The sequence below is a fragment of the Somniosus microcephalus genome, chromosome 12, assembly GCF_052327205.1.
Source record: "Somniosus microcephalus isolate GS21.2 chromosome 12, FLI_Smic_1.0, whole genome shotgun sequence".
Taxonomy (NCBI): Eukaryota; Metazoa; Chordata; class Chondrichthyes; order Squaliformes; family Somniosidae; genus Somniosus; species Somniosus microcephalus.
The window spans coordinates 140,168,807-140,192,334 of record NC_140998.1 but is presented as its reverse complement, the minus strand read 5'-3'; the positions used below and the strand labels follow the sequence as shown (position 1 = coordinate 140,192,334).

The following is a 23,528-nucleotide window of genomic DNA, read 5'->3' as shown; positions in this document are numbered from 1 at the left end:
TTACTCAGGCTCCTTGATGCCACACTTGGTCAAATGCTGCCCTGATGTTAACGGCAGTCACTCTCACCTCTGGAATTCAGCTTTTTTGTCCATGTTTGGGCCAAGGCTGTAATGAGGTCTGGAGCCCTTGTGTGGCACAAATGTTACCTGCCACTTATCAGCCCAAGCCTGAATGTCGTCCAGGTCTTGCTGTATTCGGGCATGGACTGCTTCATTATCTGAGGAGTTGCGAATGGAACTGAACACTGTGCAATCACCAGCAAACATCCCCACTTCTGACCTTATGATGGAGGGAAGGTCATTGATGAAGCAGCTGAAGATGGTTGGCCCTAGGACACTGCCCTGTGGAACTCCTGCAGCGATGTCCTGGGGCTGTGATGATTGACCTTCAAAACTGCAACCATCTTCCTTTGTGCTAGGTATGACTCCAGCCATATGTAGCCCACAAAGAGCTGCATGTTTCTAATCCTACGCAGAACTCGACATAAGCGGAGATGTCTATAAAAATACTCAACATCATTTTTTAAAAGTCAGGAAAAAGTATCAAAATTCATAAAGGGGTTTGTTAATTTTTAAATTGCTGGAAAGTTTGCGACCAACAGTTGAACAGGATCATGCAGGAGGCCCAAACGCTGGTACAAGAAGATGGCAGCCAGCTTTGCAGCTGCAAAATAAAAGTTATTAAATTGAAATCTAGTTTTAATAATAGAAGCCGAAAGTGATATAACAGCACACAACACGCAGCCTGATGTTAAGGTCAGCCTGGCAGTGGTCCCTCTCCGCCCCCCCATCAGTTTTAGTAATTTCCAGCAGCTGTATTGATTCTCACACGTGCCATTTGGCACTTTACACATTAATTCATAGAATAGAATGATAGCACAGTAGGAGGCCATTCGGCCTGTTGAGCCCATGCCGTCTCTCTGCAAGAGCACTTCAGCTAGTCCCACTCCCCCGCCCTTTCTCCATAGCCCTGCAATTTTTTTTCCGTCAGGTACTTATCTAATTCTCTTTTGAAAGCCACAATTGAATCTGCCTCCACCACCCTTTCAGGCAGTGCATTCCAGATCATAACCACTCGCTGTGTAAAAAAGTTTTTCCTCATGTCGCCTTTGGATCTTCTTCCAATCACCTTAAATCTGTGTCCTCTGGTTCTCGACCCTTCTGCCAATGGGAATAGTTTCCCTCTATCTACTCTGTCTAGACCCCTCATGATTTTGAACACCTCTATCAAATCTCCTCTCAACCTTCTCTGCTCTAAGGAGAACAACCCCAGCCTCTCCAGTCTATCCCCGTAACTGAAGTCCCTCATCCCAGGAACCATTCTTGTAAATCTCCTCTGCACCCTCTCTAAAGACATCACATCCTTCCTAAAGTGCGGTGCCCAGAATTGGACACAATACTCCAGTTGTGGCCGAACCAATGTTTTATAAAGTTTCATCAGAACTTCCTTGCTTTTGTACTTTATGCCTCTATTTATAAAGCTCAGGATCCCATATGCTTTTTTAACCACTTTCTCAACCTGTCCTGCCACCTTCAACGATTTGTGCACATATACCCCTAGGTGTCCCTGTTCCTGCACACTTGTTGTACCCTTTAGTTTATATTTCCTTTCCTCATTCTTTCTACCAAAATGTATCACTTTGCACTTTTCTGCATTAAATTTCATCTGCCATGTGTCCGCCCATTCCACCAGCCAGTCCTCTTGAGGTCTATCACTATCTTCCTCACTGTTCACTATACTTCCAAGTTTTGTGCAAATTTTGAAATTGTGCCTTGTACACCCAAGTCCAAATCATTAATATATATCAAGAAAAGCAGTGGTCCGAGTACCGACCCCTGGGGAACACCACTGTATACCTTCCTCCAGTCCGAAAAACAACCGTTCACCACTACTCTCTGTTTCCTGTCACTTCGCCAATTTCGGATCCATTCTGCCACAGCCCCGTTTATTCCATGAGCTTCAACTTTGCTGGCAAGCCTATTATGTGGCACTTTATCAAACGCCTTTTGGAAGTCTATGTACACCACGTCAACCGCATTGCCCTCATCAACCCTCTCTGTTACCTCATCCATTTTTTTTGTCTCTTGTTGCACACTCCAGGCTCTGTAACGGTTCCTGTGTGTTCGGCTCTCAGCTTCAGTCAGCACCTGGGTCAGGTTCAGCACTTTACCCAGTACATCTATGTCCACGTTGTCATATTTGACGTGGGGGGGGGGGGGGGGGGGGCGCTGCGCCGGCTTCTTGTCTAGGGCGAGAGGTTCTGACCACTCGTACAAGTTGTGGCTGCATTGCGGACAACCCGGGCTCAGGCTGCGCGAGCTGGCACCGTGTGAGCTACACTGTAGCAGGTTGAGATACTCTTGACTTCTGATAGGCTGTGCATTCCTCGCCCTCAATCCTTATTGGTTGCACTGAGCTGTTTTCCCACAGATCCGCCCTCCTGCTATAAATAAGGGCGCAAAGGGCATCGTTGTCAATCAGTGATAAGAGGTGGTGCTGGGCGGAGGGCAGTGTCTGGGCGGAGGGCAGCGTCAGCGCGGGGTCTAGCTGCTAGAATCTTATTTTTGGCAGACCCCCTGAAACCTTCTTGCAGACCCCCAGGGGGCCGCGGGGACCCCCTGCACTATAGGATCAATGCACAAATTCAACTCTGGGACAAGGCACTATGGGTCACTGGCTGCCAGAAATTCCACTTTCAACTTAATATTCAGATTGCAATTGATCACATTTTAAGGAATAGAATTCACTTTATCTGGATCATCATTAATCTGTTGTTACAGTTCACTTTTTTCAGGCAATGCCACGTCATGATCCTTATGAGAAAGAGAAGAGAGAACGAACAAAAGTGGATCTAAAGTACAGTCCATGAATGAAACTTTAAATGCAAAGTTACTCCAGGAGAGAAACTGATGGAATAGATCTGGATTCAGCTACTCTATGTAGGGCTGTTGAAATCAATAACAATGTCACAGCTTACAAAGATACTCTTATTCCTCCTATACCCTGCCCAACATACCTTTCTTACTTTCTGCTCTTTTTCTATTTTCTCTCCATTATTTTTGTCCGCATTCTTTCGCCCTCCATTTCTCTCTATTAGTCATAGATTTAATCTCCAACTCTTCCTGTGCATGGTGCGATCAACTGAATTCATTCATTATTGATATACTCCCTACCTCTGGTCTCTGTAAATTATAGCAGTAATTGGGTTCAGACAAACCAAACTTATTCACACTGCTGTGTAATGCCTTAAGATGAACGAGATGCTGCTAACGTCTAAAGCAGTGATTTCCCCCCCCCCGTTGTTGCCTCCAGTCGTAGCAGCTCCCCATCAGGACGAGTGATGCAGCCCAGCCATCCAAACCAGCAACATGGTTCCTCACCTGGAAAATGAGGGAAGGTGCGCGGTGTAGAACATAGTCACAAATCACTTGTAACTGCACGCGCTGCCGGCAGCCACAGGCTACATACAGAACCACTGCTTCGAGAGACTACATGCTGCTTCCTCCAGCAGTTTTATAATGCAGATGCAGCATAAGTTAATGAATGGTGCTGTTGGGGATTTGAGTCTGAGCATCAGACCACAGTGAGCTCTGTAACTGCTGATGATTCAACGATCGTGCTTTGCTTGCTGCTGGACTCCGAATTAACCATCATCTTTTTGCATTTTGTTTATGACTATCAGATGTGACTCCCCAACAAAAGGTTAATGTTAAAGGTTTTTTTTGCCTTGATGACATTTTACAATGCTTGTATAAAAATGAATGTACAATGTCATCTCACCAATCGTGTCTACTATAAGAAATTATTAAATTGCAAAAGTTAAATATCAACATCCACATTGTCAAATTTAGCACTCTCTCAGTGTCAACCTTCCCATTTAGCAACATAACACGTGAATGGAGTGTTCCAGGATAGTTCTTCCTAACACAGGGACAATGACCATTCTGCTGCTGCCAAGTCACAAACGTAAAATCAGAACGAAAACTTCACAAGATTTGCATTTTACGAACTGTTTTATCACATCTTTCAAAAACTTCACATAAAATAAATTACTTAGAGCACAGTGACTCGTTACGTAGGCAAAAATGTTCAGAAATATTTCTGAACTACAAAATTATTTGTATTTAACTTTTAGTTTCCCATATTGAAACCGTGCAGCCGAAGCACTCTGGTTTGTCATGGGTATTCAGGTAAGGAATGACCCGGCCTCAGTAGAGACCATTGTTAAACTCACTGAGCATTTCTACTTTCCACACTTGCTCTGGGACATCTCCCAGCTGAAGTTGCTAAATCGCTGAACTACTTTAAATTGATTCCTGTTTCTTGTAAGCTGTACTAATACTGCCAGAATTAAAATAATCTCTCATTCATAAACAGCTTTCAACAAGCCTCCATCTCCTGAGCTACATGTAAAACCTGGGACCCAGAAGTGAAAGAATAACGAAGAGTGTTTAAGCTGGATAGATAAATGTAGAGTTGCTCTTCAGTGCAGTAAATATGCACCAGGAAACACACTCCCTGCCGCCTTCCTGGCTTTAATGAATCTTTGAGGGGCCTTCTTTTGCTGCTTTGTTTTCATTTTACTCTCCTCTCCCCAAGACACACTGTGCTGTAAATGGATCAGACAGATATATCCACACATATATGTTGCTATGTTAACCCACAATGTAGGGAGTACTGAGGCTTTTGCTCCCTCTGACTGATGGCCCAACTAAGACTGGCAGTTTTGTCCACTTTGGGAAGATGTGGGGGGAGACAGAACAAGAGCACGATGTCTGTCGAGGCGGGCCTAGTCTATCAGTCCAACACTCTACACCAGGCATAGCCCAGCTTTTTGTCTTGAGCTCTTAAAGAGTAGACGTTGGAGCCTTGTGGGCCACACGCTAACAGTTAAATCAATGTTCTCATTAACTTCAAGCTGCAGATACCAGAAGATCTTGTTCTGATTTAAGATTTATCCATCAATGAGGCAACAGCACTAAAAACAGCCCTTTCCAATCTTCAGGCTCACAAAACCCAAACACAACAAACCAGCAAGTGAGAATATAAACACAAACAGAACAGAGCTGCTTGGGCTTTGTCAGCCAGATCCTAAGGCTCACAGGCCACTTGTGGTCCCCGGGATTAATTTGGAAGATACCCTGCTCTAGTGTTGTCTTTGGGTGGCTCAAAGATACATCTCGTTTGAATGGAGGGAATGTGACGGGAAATGCTTGCTGCCATGTGATTTTATCTCCAGCTTGTGGAGGACACAACATTTCTTAATGAATGTGTACCTGGACTTTGTAGTTAATTTCATCCTTTTTGGCAGGTGTGTTAAATGCTGTGCTGGAGTTGCTGCCTGGCTGAATGTCTACACTGGTGACACCTTCTGCTCCTAGAAGTCCTGCCAGTGTGTTGCGTTTGCAGACGGGAATGCTCTGGCTGGAGCTGCTGGAAGAAGGCAGGCCACACTGTATACTCAGAGTGCCTGCCTGGCTCGACGGTTCTATCTGGTTCACCATAGACAGTCGGGACTGGATTGAGCTGGGCAGGTTTCGCAAAGACAACTGGCTAGTGGATGAACGACGGCATGGCACCAGGCCAGTGGCAGATGTCCGTAAGGAAGAGTGGCGGCTGTTATATCGATATGAAGACTGGCTGGCGACTGAGGCACGTGCAGGGGAATGTCTGACGAGGCTGGATTGCACTGAGTGACTGCTGTGGCTGGTGCCTGTTGAAATCAAGAACAAATAACATTTTGTATACCACAGACCTCAACCTGGATTATGACTTTTAAACTATGATACCCACTGAGCTTTGCATGGCTAAAATTACAACTGAAATGTGTTTACAATCTTGGTGTTGTAATAAATCACTCTGGCCAACAATTAGTCACAAATAATTTCAAAGAATCCCCCTCCTGGAATAGTGCCTTAACTAATGGATTTTTAGATTTTTGTATGCCTAGTAATAAACTCAAACTTAACTATGCTAGAAAGGGTGTTGAGTGGATGATAAGCAGGGGACAATTAGAGGCTTTGTTTGCTTTCAAAATTCAACAATCCCACCCCCCAGAAAAGAATTCAAATTAGGATGAGAAAAGACACTCTGGGATTCTTTCCCTCACACAGCTTTATAGGAAATCTGAAGTATTAAGAGGATGATTCAAACACCATCTAAAACTATAAAAAGTGGGTAATTAGAATCGTTCATTTTTAAAATCTTTTCTCTCTGTCTCTCGCTCACAGGTATCAGACATACCCTCCGTTTAAAAAAAACATTCAATATAAATTTTAACTGAATAAATCTCTTAAAATTTGTCCTGCAGCTTTTCTTCAAATAATTTTGAAAACCATCCAAATAGATTTTAAGAGAGAGAGAGAGAGAAGTTTAAATGCTACTGATGCATCCTGGAAATCGTCCACACTACACTTGTTCAGTGGTAAAAAATATCAGAGGGGTGATCAAAAGATTGGGCGAGAGGTAAGTTTTAAGGAAGGATCCAAAAGGAGAAGAGGCAGGTGTGGAGAGGTTTTGAGAGAAGGTGAAGCCTTCGTGAAAACTGTAATGCCGCCATTAAAAGATCTACATTTTGTCCCCGTCCTCCAATGCCTCAAATTTAAAATTCACATCCACATTTTTAAATCTCTCCATGGCCTTGCCCCTCTCAATCTCTTTAACCTCCTGCAGCACTACAGCTCACAGACTCTCCTTTCTTTTGACTCCTCCCTCTATGTCCCATAATTTGTGGCCGTGTCTTCAGTCACTTGGGTCCCACACTCTGGAATTCCCTCCCTGAACTCTTCTGCTTCACCACCTCCCTCTCCTCCTTTTGGATCCTTCTTGAAAACCTACCCTCTTTTCCAATCTTTTGACCATCCCTCTTAATATTTCCTTAGGCTCGGCAGCCAGTTTTTCCTTACATCTTAATGCAGCACTGTGGGATTTTATTTTGCGCTAGGTGCTGTATCAATGTTCTTGTTGTAAAAATATGGCACAGGAAGCAAGGTTAATTTGTACAGAAAATTCACGCTGTAAGCAAGATTTAAAGTAGATATTTACACGAGGAATTTTATCTATTTCCTCGAAAAGGAAAACAGCAAAAGGTTGCAACCTATTTACTGAACTGTTCCTCTATAAACAACTACTCCCCTCTTTATCTCCTTCACAAGCTGCAGCAGTTAGGTAAACCTACTCGGCATTTATTGGATGCAGACCCACCTCCTGGACTGATCTTAGTTTGCTTCTTAAAAATTCACAACTGCTGGCCTTATTCCAAAAATAATAGGCTGTCATTTCTATAAATAGACCAATCACAAAGTCTGTACAGGGGTATATATAATTAAAATTGAGTGTTTGACTCCCTCTGAAGCCTATTACTGGGAATGAAAGACTTGCTTTTATATAGCACTTTTCATGACCTCAGGATATCCCAAAGCGCTTTACAGCCAATTAAATACTTTTGAAGTCATAGAGTTATACAGCACGGATAGAGGCCCTTCGGCCCATCATGTCCGCGCCGGCCATCACGCCCTGTCTAATCTAATCCCATATTCCAACATTTGGTCCGTAGCCTTGTATGCTATGGCATTTCAAGTGCTCATCCAAATGCGTCTTGAATGTTTTGAGGGTTCCAGCCTCCACAACCCTTTCAGGCAGTGAGTTCCAGACTCCAACCACCCTCTGGGTGAAAAGTTCTTTCTCAAATCCCCTCTAAACCTCCCGCCCTTTACCTTGAATCTGTGCCCCCTAGTTATTGACCCTTCTACCAAGGGAAAAAGCTCCTTAGTATCCATCCTATCTATGCCCCTCATAATTTTGTACACCTCAATCATGTCCCCCCTCAGCCTCCTCTGCTCCAAGGAAAACAAACCCAATCTGCCCAGTCTCTCTTCATAGCTGAAGCGTTCCAGCCCTGGTAGCATCCTGGTGAATCTCCTCTGCACCCTCTCCAAAGCTATCACATCCTTCCTGTAGTGTGGCGACCAGAACTGCACATAGTATTCCAGCTGTGGCCTAACCAGTGTTTTATACAGCTCCATCATAACCTCCTTGCTCTTATATTCTATGCCTCGGCTAATGAAGGCAAGTATCCCATATGCCTTTTTTACCACCATATCCACCTGTTCCGCCACCTTCAGGGATCTGTGTACTTGCACACCCAGATCCCTCTGACCCTCCGTCTTGCCTAGGGTCTTACCATTCATTGTGTATTCCCTTGCCTTGTTAGTCCCCCCAAAGTGCATCACCTCGCACTTTTCCGGGTTAAATTCCATTTGCCACTGTTCCGCCCATCTGACCAACCCATCGATATCGTCCTGCAGACTGAGACTACCCTCCTCGCTATTTACCACCCTACCAATTTTTGTATCATCCGCGAACTTACTGATCATACCTTTTACATTCATATCCAAGTCATTAATATAGACCACAAACAGCAAGGGACCCAGCACCGATCCCTGTGGTACCCCACTGGCCACAGGCTTCCAGTCACAAAAACAACCTTCGACCATCACCCTCTGCCTTCTGCCACTAAGCCAGTTTTGTATCCAACGTGCCAAAGCACCCTGGATTCCATGGGCTCTTACCTTCTTGACCAGTCTCCTGTGCGGGACTTTATCGAAGGCCTTACTGAAATCCATGTATACCACATCCAATGCACTACCCTCATCCACACACCTAGTCACCCCCTCAAAAAATTCAATCAAATTAGTCAGACATGATCTTCCCTTGACAAAGCCATGTTGACTATCCCTGATTAATCCTTGCCTCTCCAAGTGGAGACTGATTTTGTCCCTCAGAATTTTTTCCAATAATTTTCCCACCACTGATGTTAGGCTCACTGGCCTGTAGTTCCCCGGTTTTTCCCTACTCCCCTTCTTGAATAATGGAACTACATTAGCGGTTCTCCAGTCCTCTGGCACATCCCCTGTGGCCAGAGGTGTTCTGAATATGTGTGTTAGAGCCCCCGCAATCTCTTCCTTTGCCTCACACAGCAGCCTGGGATACATTTCGTCCGGGCCTGGGGATTTATCCATTTTTAGGCCTGCTAAAACCGCCAATACCTCCTCCCTCTCGATGTTAATATGTTCGAGCATATCACAGTCCCCCCGCCCTATTTCTATGTCTACATCGTCCTTCTCCATAGTGAAAACAGATGCAAAAAATTCATTTAGAACTCCTCCTACATCTTCCGGCTCCACACACAGATTGCCACTTTTGTCCCTAATGGGCCCTATTTTTTCCCTAGTTATCCTCTTGCCCTTAATATACTTATAAAACATCTTAGGGTTTTCCTTTATTTTGCTCGCCAGTGTTATTTCATGGCCCCTCCTTGATCTCCTAATTTCTTTTTTAAGTATCCCCCTGCACTTTTTGTACTCCTCTAGGGCTTCCTCCATCTTTAGCCTTTTGTATCTGCCAAAAGCCCTCTTTTTCCTAATCCATTCTCGTATATCCCCTGACATCCAAGGTTCCCTGTGGTTTTTGGAACCACCCTTGACCTTTACGGGAACATGTTGCCATTGTATGATCTCAATCTCCCTTCTGAAAGCCTCCCATTGCTCCGATGCGGATTTTCCTACAAGTAGCTGATCCCAGTCCATTTTGGCCAGATCCTGCCTTATCCTATTAAAATCGGCCTTCCCCCAATTTAGAACCTTTATTTCCGGCCCATCCCTGTCCTTTTCCATGACCACCTTAAATCTCACCATATTATGGTCACTGTCACCAAAGTGCTCACCTACTAGCACTTCTTCCACTTTGCCGGCCACATTCCCTAGAATTAGGTCCAGTACCGCTCCCTCTCTTGTAGGACTTTCTACATGCTGGCTCAAAAAGCTCTCCTGGATGCACTTTAAGAATTCTACACCCTCTGAGCCTTTCACAGTCTGACTATCCCAGTTAATATTGGGGAAGTTGAAATCCCCCATTATTATTACCCTATTATTTGCATATTTCTGAGATTTGCCGACATATCTGTTCCTCCATCTTCCCCTGACTGTTTGGGGGCCTATAGTACACTCCCAGCAAAGTGCTTGCCCCCTTTTTTGTTTTTAAGCTCCACCCATATGGCCTCATTAGAGGAACCTGCTAATATATCATCCCTCTTTATGGCAGTAATTGATTCCTTAATTAATATTGCGACACCCCCTCCTCTTATCCCTCCCCCTCTGTCTCGCCTGAAGATTCTGTATCCCGGAATATTGAGCTGCCAGTCTTGCCCCTCCCTCAACCATGTCTCCGTGATAGCAACAATATCGTACTCCCATGTGTTTATCAACACCTTCAGTTCATCCACCTTATTTGCAAGACTCCTTGCATTAAAATAGATGCCATCCAGCCTTGCCCTTATATATTTGCCCTGTCTACCAAGCTGACTTTTTTTTCTCTATAATTGGCAGCACATCACCCCCTATTTCAGCTCCCCTCTGTATCCCATCCCCCTGCCAAGTTAGTTTAAACCCCCCCCCCCCCCCCCCCCCCCCAACAGTGCTAGCAAACCTCCCCGCAAGGATATTTGTCCCGCTCTGGTTCAGGTGCAACCCGTCCGACTTGTACAAGTCCCACCTTCCCCAGAAGCAGGCCCAGTGATCCAGGAAACTAAAACCCTCCCTCCTGCACCAACTCTTTAGCCACGCATTCATCTGTTCTATCCTCCTATTCCTATACTCACTAGCACGTGGCACTGGGAGTAATCCAGAGATTACAACCTTTGAGGTCCTGCTCTTTAATCTGCTACCTAGCTCCCTAAATTCTTGATGCAGGACCTCGTCCCCCTTCCTACCTATGTCGTTGGTCCCAATGTGGACCACGACCTCTGCCTGCTCACCCTCCCCCTTAAGAATGCCCTGTAGCCGCTCAGTGACATCCATGACCCTGGCCCCAGGGAGGCAACAAACCATCCTGGAGTCACGTTTGCGGCCACAGAAACGCCTATCTGTTCCCCTTACGATAGAATCCCCTACCACTATTGCTCTCCCACTCTTTTTCCTCCCTTTCTGAGCAGCAGAAGCGTCCCTGTAGTCACTGTTGTAATGCAAGAAATGCGGCAGCCAATTTGCGCACAGCAAGGTCCCACAAACAAAAATGTGATAATGACCAGATAATCTGTTTGATTTTGTTGAGGATAAATATTGGCCAGGACACCGGGATAACTCTCCTGGTCTTCCACGAAATAGTGCCATGGGATCTTTTACATCCACCTGAGGGGGCAGTCAGGGCCTGGGCTTAACATCTCCTCTGAAAGACGGCACCTGCAACCGTGCAGCACTCCCTCAGTACTGTACTGGAGTGTCAGTCTAGATTTTGTGCTCACGCCCCTGGAGTGGGACTTGAACCCACAACCTTCTGACTCAGAGAACTGAGCCAAAGCGAACACCCAAGACTGAAAAATAAATTTTGAAACACATCGAACAGTACAGGCTGGTGCAGTAAAGGTAGCATTTTTAATATATCATGCCTGATTTAAAGGGACAGCTATCAGACCAATGCAAGACAGAACTGTTTCAAATTTGCCATAAACACCTTTTGAACATCAGTGAACATTTGCCTTTGAAATTTAGCTGAATCAAGTAAAGAGCTTCTGAAACGTCTCGGGAGTTCAGTTTCCTTTGACAGCCTGTGTTAAGCAGTGAGCTATCTGAGGAAATTGGACTCCCATCACAGTTAATATTTTTAGTTAAATGGTGCAGTGACTGAGTCTAGGACTTTTACTGATGGCACTTTTATTATAATTATGAAGCTAGCTTAAAAAAAAGTGCTCAAGTATATTACAAAATAACATAACCTTACCCAATATGGGTGGGTTAGTTGTGACTGCAGGCTGGAGACCTGCTCCAGGCCCGTATCCAGCTGGTCCAGAGCCTCCGTGGGAAGTACTACTTTGGGACTCATTTGCAGTCACATTATTACTGGCACTGGAGACTCCACCCGCATCTGAATCCTCAATATTTCCACCACTGTTACAACCGGCACCACATCCTTTCCGTAACCTGAAGAGAATAGTTACAATCAGTTAGAGTCTGTGGATACTTGTGTAGAGATTGTTAAACAAGAGCATGACACCGAGTGACAGGGAGCACTATACTGCAGGGTAGCGGCAGACTAGGGCAGCATAATGTGCTCTTTCCCATAACTCCCAACACATGGATACCCCCAGTCTCAACTGAGGCACCTGTGCAGGTCCTGAGCAGAGAAAAACTACTGTACAGCTTGATGGCTATTTCAGCTGTCCCCTCGTCTAACATTGCAATGTGTAGTTTTTACTCTAGCCTTTATGTTCTTCCACCTGTTCTCACTGGAAACCAGTTCTGCACCTGTTTGTGACACAATGTAAAAAGTGACGATACAATTGGACACACACCTTCTGTACAGCAAACTGGCTTCTAATTAAAACCATCTGCCTTAGAACCAGCTTCTGCATTTCCCTCCTTTCCTTACCTGAGGCTTGTGCCCAGTACCACAAATATTTGCCCAATTAGACAAATATTAACACACCTTTAATATGAATGCAAAATATTTTATTAATGCTATTCATGACTGCAAACTTAAGGTACTTAAAACTCTCAGGTTGGGTACACACAGGCTGGACACACAGTAAAGGTCCCCCTTTACACTTGTTAGAACACAGTACCGTAGCCCTATCAGAGGAGTGCACGAAGTTACATTGCCAGTTTTGCACTGAAACACTGGTAGCAATGTGTACCTCTACCAGACCATGCTCACTATGGGTTCATATCACTCAGTTCCTAGTTAGCAAAGAGAGAAAGAGATTTCATCTCATCAGTCTGGGTCGCACTCAAACCCAGGTCTCAAAACTGAAAGTTTTCTAACCCAGTGAGTCACACAGTTCCCAAAATATATTCACTTGAAAAAAAATACTTCTGCAATCAATACTATCCCTTAAATTGCTGTCAATTTTGTTCCCGGTAATTAAACATATTGTGGCGGTACCACTGGTTGTCCCTTACATTGAGACACATAATTCCCTTTAACTTACCTTACTGTATGTTTAACTTACCTTTTGGGGCCGTTGCCCTTTAACTTACCTGTTGGGGCCATTGCCCCTTTAAGACGCGCCCTAGCGCGCTGACGTCACGTCACGTTCAACGTGATGTGCGTGCGCCGGCACAGCCCGGCCTAGCGTCTTCGGCCTCAACGGCAACGACGCAATCCTCCGCTCCCGCGGCAAGCACCGGCACAGCCCGGCCTAGCGTCTTCGGCCTCAACGGCCAGCCGACGGGAGTGACGCGATCTTCCGTTCCCGCGGCAAGCACCGGCACAGCCCGGCCTCCCGACTTCGGCCTCAATGGCCAGCGACGCAACAACGCGCATCACGTGACGCCCTAAGCGCGGGAAACGCGAACGGCGTGATGACGTCACAACACAAACGCGATGACGTCATCACGCTCCCCACAGGACTGCGAAGTCAGTCCTCGTGGAGTCCCCGCTGGGACAAGACCTACACCACGGTGCTCCTACAGTCAGCCATCTTACCTGCTATCTTACCTGATGTAATTAGCCTGTTCCTGTAAATAAACAACTTTATTTATAGTTCGTCAAAGTCAAACTCTCTTATTTAGTGGCGATCTACACGAACCGCTACATTGGTGACCCTACGACGTGAGTACGGGAGCTCATCAATTCCAACACTACAATTGGTGAACCCGTATCCGTGAACGATTTTCACGGTAGCAACGCGCAGCCTGACCCTCGTCTTCCCACAAAACGACCAACGCACAACCGACGAACAACCACAGAACAGCAACCACCTAACACCGATTCCACCACAAGCGACCCCGTCTTTGCGAACGTCTTCGCAACGGAAGCGCAGCTTGGAGGTGAGCCCGTTTTTCATGAACGATTTCACAGAGGTAGAGCACGACCAACGGCAACCGTCATCCACCAGCGCTACAATTGGTGGGTTTGTGAACGTCTTTCACAAACGAAGCACGCTATGGAAGCATCAGCCGTTCTGCTGTCGCTACCGCAATCCAGGGAGCCACGGTCTCCCTCGTGCTTTATGCAGGTAGAAGCCCTGTTCGCCGAGAACATCGATGCGGCACAGACCACGCACGTGCTCATGGTCTCCGTATTCGACTCTTCTACCGCCACACGGATCGTCCGCCTCTACGTCCAAAGCAACAGCAAGTATACATCTCTCCAAGCGCGGGGTACAGCATGTTTGGGCCCACAAAATCGGAGCGCGCCCCGCGGGGATACCACGAGGACTCACCCCCGCAAAACACGAGGACCCATCCCTCGCGAACCATGAGAACCCATCCCTCGTGAACACCGACGACTCTTTCCCCGCCGACGACGCACCAGCCCTTCAGCCTGCTGGTTGTGTTACCTACTACACGATTCGGCGTGAACAAAAAGCGTGCCGCCCTCCCGGCTGTTTTCTCCTAAATCTACAACTGTTACAAGTGTTGACGCCCTCCAGAGTTACCCCTCCTGAAAGCAACAACAACCTGGACCGTTGCTGCCCTTTATCCAGTTTTCCCTTTAACAAACGGAAACGTCTACTGAAGTTGCACACACCGAGGACGGGTCCAACGGGCATCCTGCGGCCGCGATCAGCCACGTGAAAGTTGCTAGCCTCACCGATCACAGATCAACGCAGCAACTCTTCACCCTCCGTTGTGTTATCGTCGTAGCACTATGGCACGCACCGTTCCGTGCGTTCCAGCCTCCCAAAGGTTTCGCTCACCTGTCGGCGAGTTCACCGACCTCACCAGTCAAGTCCTCCTGGAGCGCCCGTCGGCGTTCCTGCAGATTTCGTCGGAACAAGGACTTGTTTCAACATCAACGGAGACATCGCCCGCGTCCGCCCAACCTGCCCGTCACTCTGACAAGGCCTGCTGTTTCGCACGTCTCCACGGTCCTTCGCCTGACGGATACATTTTATTCGCCACGACGCGCGTAAGGATCCGCTCACGAGCAGCATCTTCATACCTCGCCTACCAAGTCGAGACAGCACGACCGCCGTGACCACCAGCTCGTCAGACCATCTCATCCTTGGACTTTCGTTAAAGCGAATTCTGGGGGTGCCTATGTGGCAGTACCACTGGTTGTCCCTTACATTGAGACACATAATTCCCTTTAACTTACCTTACTGTATGTTTAACTTACCTTTTGGGGCCGTTGCCCTTTTAACTTACCTTTGGGGCCATTGCCCCTTTAAGACGCGCCCTAGCGCGCTGACGTCACGTCACGTTCAACGTGATGTGCGTGCACCGGCACAGCCCAGCCTAGCGTCTTCGGCCTCAACGGCCAGCCGACGGGAGTGACGCGATCTTCCGCTCCCGCAGCAAGCACCGGCACAGCCTGGCCTCCCGACTTCGGCCTCAACGGCCAGCGACGCAACGACGCGCATCACGTGACGCCCTAAGCGCGGGAAATACGAACGGCGTGATGACGTCACAACACAAACGCGATGACATCATCACGCTCCCCACAGGACTGCGAACTCAGTCCTCGTGGAGTCCCCGCTGGGACAAGACCTACACCACGGTGCTCCTACAGTCAGCCATCTTACCTGCTATCTTACCTGCTGTAATTAGCCTGTTCCTGTAAATAAACAACTTATTTATAGTTCGTCGAAGTCAAACTCTCTTATTTAGTGGCGATCTACACGAACCGCTACAATATCTTCACACCTGTTGTGAACAGGTTTGGACTGTACAAAAGAGGCAGCACATTGAGAGGGAACCAGCATTATTGTAATCAAAGAGCATTAGCAGAGGAATCTCTTGGTGAATGTGTGTGTGCTCATCAAAGTGAGGGATGCCACATATTCTCACTTCAGGCAACCACTACAAGTACCAAGCATTTCCAGGTCAGGGACAACATGGTGGATGTGGAGTAAAACCTGAAAATTAAAAACAAATATTTATCAAACCCAAGCAGAGGTAAGGTCAGCTTTGATTGGATACAATCTTCTATACAACTCCTGCATCCATCATCAATAACACACTCTGAGTTTTGTCACTTATGTATTAAGTGATGTTTTCAGATGCTGAATAAAATTATGTTAAATGTTTTTTTGTTTTTTTAAAGTTACATTTTTTGAGTTGCAATGACTCTCACCTGTGCCACGTTGACACAATGAAATTCCTTATGTTTGTGATACTTATGGGTCCTCCCAGGATAGTTTTTAGCTGCTCATGTGTATCGGAGTAGGATGTTGTGAGTGGAGAAACATAAATCGGGTAACCAATTGGCTGGTCACACGAAGAGTTTATCATGTTCCTTAAGGCTTGCTTTGCGTTTTGGATACTTCCTCGTTCTGGGTTGCGGTTTCGCAGGAAGACCAGCTCCTGCTGCTGTCCGGCCCACAATCCGCGGACACATTCTTTGTTCACCTGCACACAGACATGGACAGAGTGTGAAAAACTAGAGCAGAGAGATCACTCATTAAATACGGTTGTATTTTTCTCCAATTCTGTCACTTTAGCTTTAGGGTCTGATGCTGATGTTGCACTTGGCTTGTGGCGCAAAGTCAGCATCTCATTTTTGACTGTCAAAGTGGCTCTTGTGATATGAGTGCCATTAAATATACAGCACAACTTTCCATGTCCTGTATCTCAAAACACCTACATGAAAGCATATGCACATACAAGTGGTAGCGGAACTGTTGATGCAAGATTCAAGGGTAGTCAGAACCTCCAAGGATGTGCAGCTAGTATTACCGGACTCTCTCAATATCTACTGGCACAGTGTGAAAGTCAGCTTACATCAGCAAGTGGCATCACTTATGCTCAATGGATTCTCCAGCATTGTGACAAGTCTTCATTAGTGACATATCAGTTTGAGTCTAACTGGCTGAAACCACCATCAGCCCAAGGAAACTAGGCTGTATCTGTCATATGCTCAATTTAAAAAAAAATTATTTAAAGGAACCCATCAAAATTCAAATGCTCGTGGTGATTTACTGAAATGAAAGAAGTTCTTAGAGCTGTAGGTTGCAGCAAGACTACACAGGCTGTGCAGATCATATCAAAGAGCGTTGGACACTGCACTGTGAACACGTGGGATGCCCAACTTCTGTCTTTTCCTATTAAAGTTCAAAAAGTAAATGTTATTTCCCCCCCCCACCAGGAAGCTCTCAACTAACCTCCATTTCAATTTCCAAACTGGCTACCCCAGAAAGAGCAGGTAAAAACCTTTAAAAATGATAGAGCCCCTTATTCTGCTTTTTCATAGTGTTTAAATGGGTACTGGATTGGGTGGAGATTGTCCTGTCAGTTCAGAGGACTACCATCTCTTTACATAGGAGGGACTCCTCATAGGCAAACAGGAGAAATAACAGGCCCTGATTTCCTTGACCTTCCAAGCAGTAGTTCCCCAGATACTTTGACTGATACATGGGAACTGATACGCTTGCTGATCAGTTAGTCCTCGACAACAACTTGTATTTATACAGCACCTTTAACATAGTAAAACGTCCAAAGGCCCTTCACAGGAGAATTATCAAACAAAATTTGACACTGAGCCACATAAGGAGATATTAGGGCAGGAAGAGGTAGGTTTTAAGGAACATCTTAAAAGGAGGAAAGAGAGGCAGAGAGGTTTAGGGAGGGAATTCCAGAGCTTAGGGCATTGGCAGCTGAAGGCACGGCCGCCAATAGTGGAATGATTAAAATCGGGGATGCTCAAGAGGTCAGAAATGGAGGAGGGTTGTAGGGCTGGAGGAGATTATAGACAAAGGCAACAGTGAAAGCAGCACTGATTTTATATTAACCTTCAGTTGCCAGATCCCGTAGCTCGGATCTCATGCAGCTGGTGACTACATCAAAATAAATTTATCAGATGTTTTAAGACAGGCATAAAGGAAGATCCAATTTTTTCTACAGGGTCTTCCTGGGGCCAGTAAACCAGCTGCTCGACAGCACCATACTTTGGTTGTGACACGATGGCACAAAGTCATTACGCATGCTACTATCTCCTCTGTAGTGATTGTCATGACGTCTCTACTATGTACATACATACTGGCCAAAATGTCACAGTCAGTTTGTGTAAGCGAGGAATGGTGGCCTCCACAGTGCAGCTGATGTGCAGGAAGACCCACTGCACATTACAAACATGAATGCGAGAGAGTGTCACACTTAGTTCACTCTCCCAAAGACTGGGCTGCAACTTATAATATAACTTAGGGATAAAACCATTGCCAGGGAGGGCTGGATCAGTGGGGACATAGGCATCTTTTAAAAAAAATATACTGAAACTCTCACATCCAATAATTCGCCAAGACTCCAAATTGGTTTGAATCTTAAGGCGGTTTTACATTACTCGAAGCACTGACAATGGCAAACTAGGAGTAATACTGTCTTCAGCAGCACTCTCTGATATAAATCTGGCCTTTGGAGGGCTGACTGCATCACCTTTTTGTGGCTTTCACAAGCTGCCTGTTAAATATGAACCCAGAGCCAGATTCCTTCCCTTTTAGCAATGGGAATCGCAAGTCTCCAGTCTTGATTCAGCGCAGTGGCAGGGAGAAGAGTAAACGGGGGAGAACAACATTTGGAGGTTGTGGGCCAGGTTTGAGCCTGCCTCCTCCAGGACCACTTCTGCAAACATGACACAACTCCAGGCGAATGCTGAGTCCCAAGTCACTGATCACCAAGAGCCACCGGTTTGCTGGTTATTGAGGACCACTGATTTAATGGTCATTACTTTACTCCGAGGTTTCCTTACAGATATACCACTTACACCATACCAGGTGAAGGGCAGCACAATCACAGTCTCTGTCTCCACAGGAGAGATGAATCTCATATAGGCTATAGTTTAATAAACTGGTAACTTTGACCATAAAATACAATTAAAAACTATTTAATGGCAGCTGCGAACTTCATGAGCTACTTGCTATTATGTGGGTTACCAGCAGGGTCCCGTGGTGCACCTGTGTAAATGCTACACACTAATGTGTGAAACTGAAAATCAGTAGGCTATATAGATTGAAACGGACTTACTGGGCAGTGCTATACTATGTGCACCAAACCTCTGTGGTTGTATAACGCCCAGTGATCCAAGCAGATATAATAATGCAACCTTAGAGCAATGTACCTTAATGACTCGGAAGCTGAGATATCGCTTGTTCAGCATGATGATTTTATATTCATTGGTCCCGTCATCCATAACATGTCGCAGAGCCAACAACGAGGGCGAGTTGGAGAGCACAGCACTTCGCCAGGCTGGGTCTCCTTCGTGAGCTATGACCAAGTTCTGCTCATGGGATGTTATGGCATCGAACAACACCGCCGGATCATCATATTCATCGGGTGAGGTGAAGTGATCCTGAAGACATAAACAGACCGAACTTAAGGAAAAAGGTTTTGCAAATCATTGAATTTATAAAACTAAAATACTGCCTGGTTAGAAATGGGGCTAGGACTGAAAGGAGCAGCCAAGTTCAAGAAGGCTACTGTTTTGTTCTCCATTTTCCTTTCAAAAATTATAAGCCTTCATGTTTAAAAAAATGTTTTCTTCTTCTTCAATGGAGGCCCACTAGTCTAGTAACAGACAGTGTGGTGCTTTGTGTGGCCCATAGTGGCTCCATTGACTGCAATGGGAGTTGTGACTTCAGACCAGCCTGGGAGCCATTCTGGATGTACCTACTCCCATAAGAACATGCTAAGAAAGTAGTGGCCTCCATCCTAATCAATTGAGACATTCTGGGATATAATGAGTTCCTCCCTTAGAAAGGCCTACAATATTTTAATCAAGGTTTATTTTTTCTCAATTTTCTTTTGAATAGACAATATGGAAGTCACCTTGAACAAAATGTACTTGTTCTACTCTCCAAAAGCTCAAACATACTTTTAAAAATCATGAAAATAGAGTACCCATACATTAAAAGTAATTAATTGCAATTGTTTTATGGAGCTTTTTTTTAAATGCATTTATGGGATCAGGGCGTTTTTATTGCCCATCCCTAGTTGCCCTTGAGAAGGTGGTGGTGAGCCGCCTTCTTGAATCGCTGCAGTCCGTGTCGTGATGGTACTCCCACAGTGCTGTTAGGGAGGGAGTTCCAGGATTTTGACCCAGCGACGATGAAGGATCGGCGATATACTTCTAAGTCAGGATGGTGTGTGACTTGGAGGGGAACTTGGAGGTGGTGGTGTTCCCATGCGCCTGTTGCCCTTGTCCTTCTAGGTGGAAGAGGTCACGGGTTTGGGAGGTGCTGCCGAAGAAGCCTTGGTGAGTTGCTGCAGTGCATCTTGTAGATGGTACGCACTGCAGCCACGGTGCGCCGGTGGTGGAGGGAGTGAGTGTTTAAGGTGGTGGATGGGGTGCCAATCAAGCGGGCTGCTTTGTCCTGGATGGTGTCGAGCTTCGTGAGTGTTGTTGGAGCTGCACTCATCCAGGCAAGTGGAGAGTATTCCATTACACTCCTGACTTGTGCCTTGTAGATGGTGGAAAGGCTTTGGGGAGTCAGGAGGTGAGACACTCGCCGCAGAATACCCAGCCTCTGACCTGTTCTTGTTGCCACAGTATTTATGTGGCTGGTCCAGTTAAGTTTCTGTTTTATGGAGGTTCAGGGTTCCTGAATTTTATAAGGGTGAAGAAAGTCACCCAAATTAATGCCTTCGTAAACTTTTTTTCCAACATATTTAGCACCATTTACACCATCATTCGAATCCCATAAAACAATAATGGCTTCAAAGAAAGCACAAATAAATGAATTGTACAGTAAAGGACAGAATACATTTTTGCTAATAAATTGGATTCAGGGTTATTGGTTAATTACAGTAAGGAACCTGGTGGGAGGTTTGAAAAGCTTGGCTAAAATGTTGCCTGCTGCCCAGAACATTATTATGCTTTAAGTAAATCTTGTAACGCAGTGATTATTTGCACAAACACCTTTACGGCTATCTGTGCATGCGCGCGGTATACCAGAGCCGCGCATGCACAGTGCCCAACGGTGCCGTAGTTGCGGCCTGCACCGTGGATCAGGCTTTCCTCGGCTCCGTGCGGAGGTGGTCAGGGAATTAGTTGGTGGCTGGGGTTGGGGGCAGAGGATCGGAGGGGGGAGGGAGAGAGGATCGAAGTGGGAGAGCAGAGGAGCTGGGGGTGGGGGGGGCGAGGGAAGGAGAGGAGGTCAGGAGCTCGGGTGGAGAGATGTTCAGGAACTCGGGGGGAGAAGAGTACGCAGAGAACAGTGGGGATGGGGGAAGAACGTGATCCAGGTCTAAAGGGTGGGGGCATGAGAGCGAGAATGTGATCCAGATGGGAAGGCAGACCACGTTCTTCCAACCCCACCCCCTTTACACCCACACCATGTTCTCCCTCGCCTCCTCCTAGACCTGGATGATTTTGCGGAAAGCACGGTGCGTGTGTGGCAAGTGACATCATTGGACTGGATGAAATCCGGAAGTCATGACATTATCACGATTCACTCCATACCCAATAAATCTGTTAACAATCCGTGACCCACACATAAACACTCGACTGGGAGGTTTGGGGGGGCGGGGGTCAGGAACTTGGGCAGGTGGAGAAGGTCAGGAACTCGGGGGTGGGGGCAGAAGGTCAAGAACGGGGGGGGTGGAGAGGAGGAGGTCAGGAACTCGGGCAAGGGGAGAAGGTGGAAGGTCAGGAACTTTGGGTGGGTGTGGGGGTAAGTCAGGGACTTGGGTGGGTGTGGGGGTAAGTCAGGGACTTGGGTGGGTGTGGGGGTAAGTCAGGAACTTGTTTGCGGGGGCGAGGTGGAAGAGGAGATCCTAACCCACGAAGGCGAGTCCTGTCTGTTCTCTGGGAGCTCTGTCTGGAGCCTGGCAGTCAGAATGAATGGCTCAAATTACACTTTGCAAAGTACTTGATTCCTCAGGCAGGCAGGATCTAATTATACATTCCAGATAAACTACTGGGTGTGTCAGAAATCTGGTGTTGCAAACAGGCACAACCATCTTTTAAAACATTTTACTACAACGGAAAGTATACCGGGAAACGTTGAGTAGTGGACACAGTTAATGCTTCAATGCGTAAAACTTTGTAGTGAATTGCAGATCTCCTTACTGTGTCTATTATGTGAATCAGTTTAAAAATATTTAACCAAACCTAGCACATTCATCGATGCTTAACTTAACGCACTCCAGTGAGAGCCTGCAACTCTTCCAGAGACATGAATTTCAAATACAGGCAACTGCAATTCCTCCAAATGATTACTGGGAACTAGGGGCTGAACTCTGCAAAAGTTGCAACATAATGGGCCCGATTTTGTGGATTGTGTGGGAAATGGTCGGGTTTCCCCGAATGTGGGGTTCTGACACACAAAAGAATGTCAGCCAGCTCCACGCAATTTTCCCTCAAGTGGCCAATTAATTCCCAGCGTGTGGGCAGCCTTGCTAATTGTCCATTTCTAGTCAGAAAGCCCCACAGTATGATGTCATCATTCGTGGTGCTTTCAAGGTCCATAGCAAGCACTGCATCCTCTGAAGGCTTCCAAACGAACCATACAGGAAGGCAGAGGAGCCTGCAGCAGCTGTGGCCAGTGCCAGACCCCGAGCTGCCTCCAAATTCAACAAAGTTTCACTGCAGGCATTATTGGACGGGGTTAGGGCCCACAGGGAGGTCCTCTTCCCTAGGTCAGGCACGAAGAGGCCTCCCACTGAGACCAAGGCTGCATGGATGCAGGTGTCAGCAGATGTCAACTCAAATGTGCATGTAACCTTGGCATCACATCTCTTAACTCCTTCCTCTACTCCCCCACAGGACCATCCAGAGCCCCCGTCCCCACTGTGGAGGAGGAAGAGGCTGTGCAGCCAGACTCCTCAGAGGAAGCTCCAACCTCTGAGGGCGCAGCGTCAGCAGAAGTAAACGCACCCAGCACCAGCGCAGGCACTCACACCTCGGGGGGACCTTCGGGACATAGAGTAGTGTTGTCACCTGGTGTTTCACAGCTCACAAGTGAGCCTCAGCAGATTCTGGAGACAGGGACAGCAGTGGAGAGTCCTCGTCGGAGGGCGCAGGACTCTGCCAGCTCAGCTCAGCTGTGCTGCATGTCGACCCTCTGCCTCTGGGTCCATCCGCAAGAGAAGAGGTGATGGATCTCCATGCACAGATGCAGGAGTCTCTGGCAGGTTTTGTCTCCAGGGTTGCTGCGAGTGTGGAGCGAATGGAGGGGTCCATAGCGACCATGAGCAGAGCCTTTGTGGAGTCATTGGCGCATGAACGCATCACCATGAAAAGGTTGGCAACCTCCATGGAGGAGATAACTCGCCAGGGTACGGAAAACATGGTGAGTGCTCATAAGAGAATGACATCTCTTGAGCAGCGTTGGCCATCTATTGAACAGAGAAACCAGACCTTCATGGAAGTCCTTCTGAGTAGGACTGCCAGTGCAGAAACGGGTCCCCATGGCCCCCTAAAGCGCAGCAAGGTGCTCTCAAGCCACTTCCAAGCGTTGGCCCCTTCTGGCCTGTGCAGCTTCAGGTGAGTGAGCAGCAGCCTGGTGCTCCTGGTGCTCATCCTGCTGTTCCTGGTTCTGCTGCTGCCGCCTCTGCTGCTGGAGATCCTCTAATGGCAAGAAGGGAAGGAGAAAAAA

At 46.7% G+C, this 23,528-nt stretch overlaps 1 protein-coding gene across 5 annotated transcripts in view; it reads right to left on the bottom strand.

Annotated features, from left to right (window-relative positions):
• Positions 1 to 23,528, bottom strand: part of pcnx1 (pecanex 1) — a 372,844-nt gene that overhangs the window by 11,603 nt on the left and 337,713 nt on the right. For all 5 annotated transcript variants that reach the window (XM_086003620.1, XM_086003621.1, XM_086003623.1 and 2 more), the window contains 4 exons: positions 19,052 to 19,282; positions 16,076 to 16,350; positions 11,777 to 11,976; positions 5,278 to 5,714 (listed from right to left, as the gene is read on the bottom strand). In XM_086003620.1, coding sequence (XP_085859746.1) covers positions 5,278 to 5,714; positions 11,777 to 11,976; positions 16,076 to 16,350; positions 19,052 to 19,282 — 1,143 coding nt within the window. The remainder of the gene's footprint in view (positions 1 to 5,277; positions 5,715 to 11,776; positions 11,977 to 16,075; positions 16,351 to 19,051; positions 19,283 to 23,528) is intronic.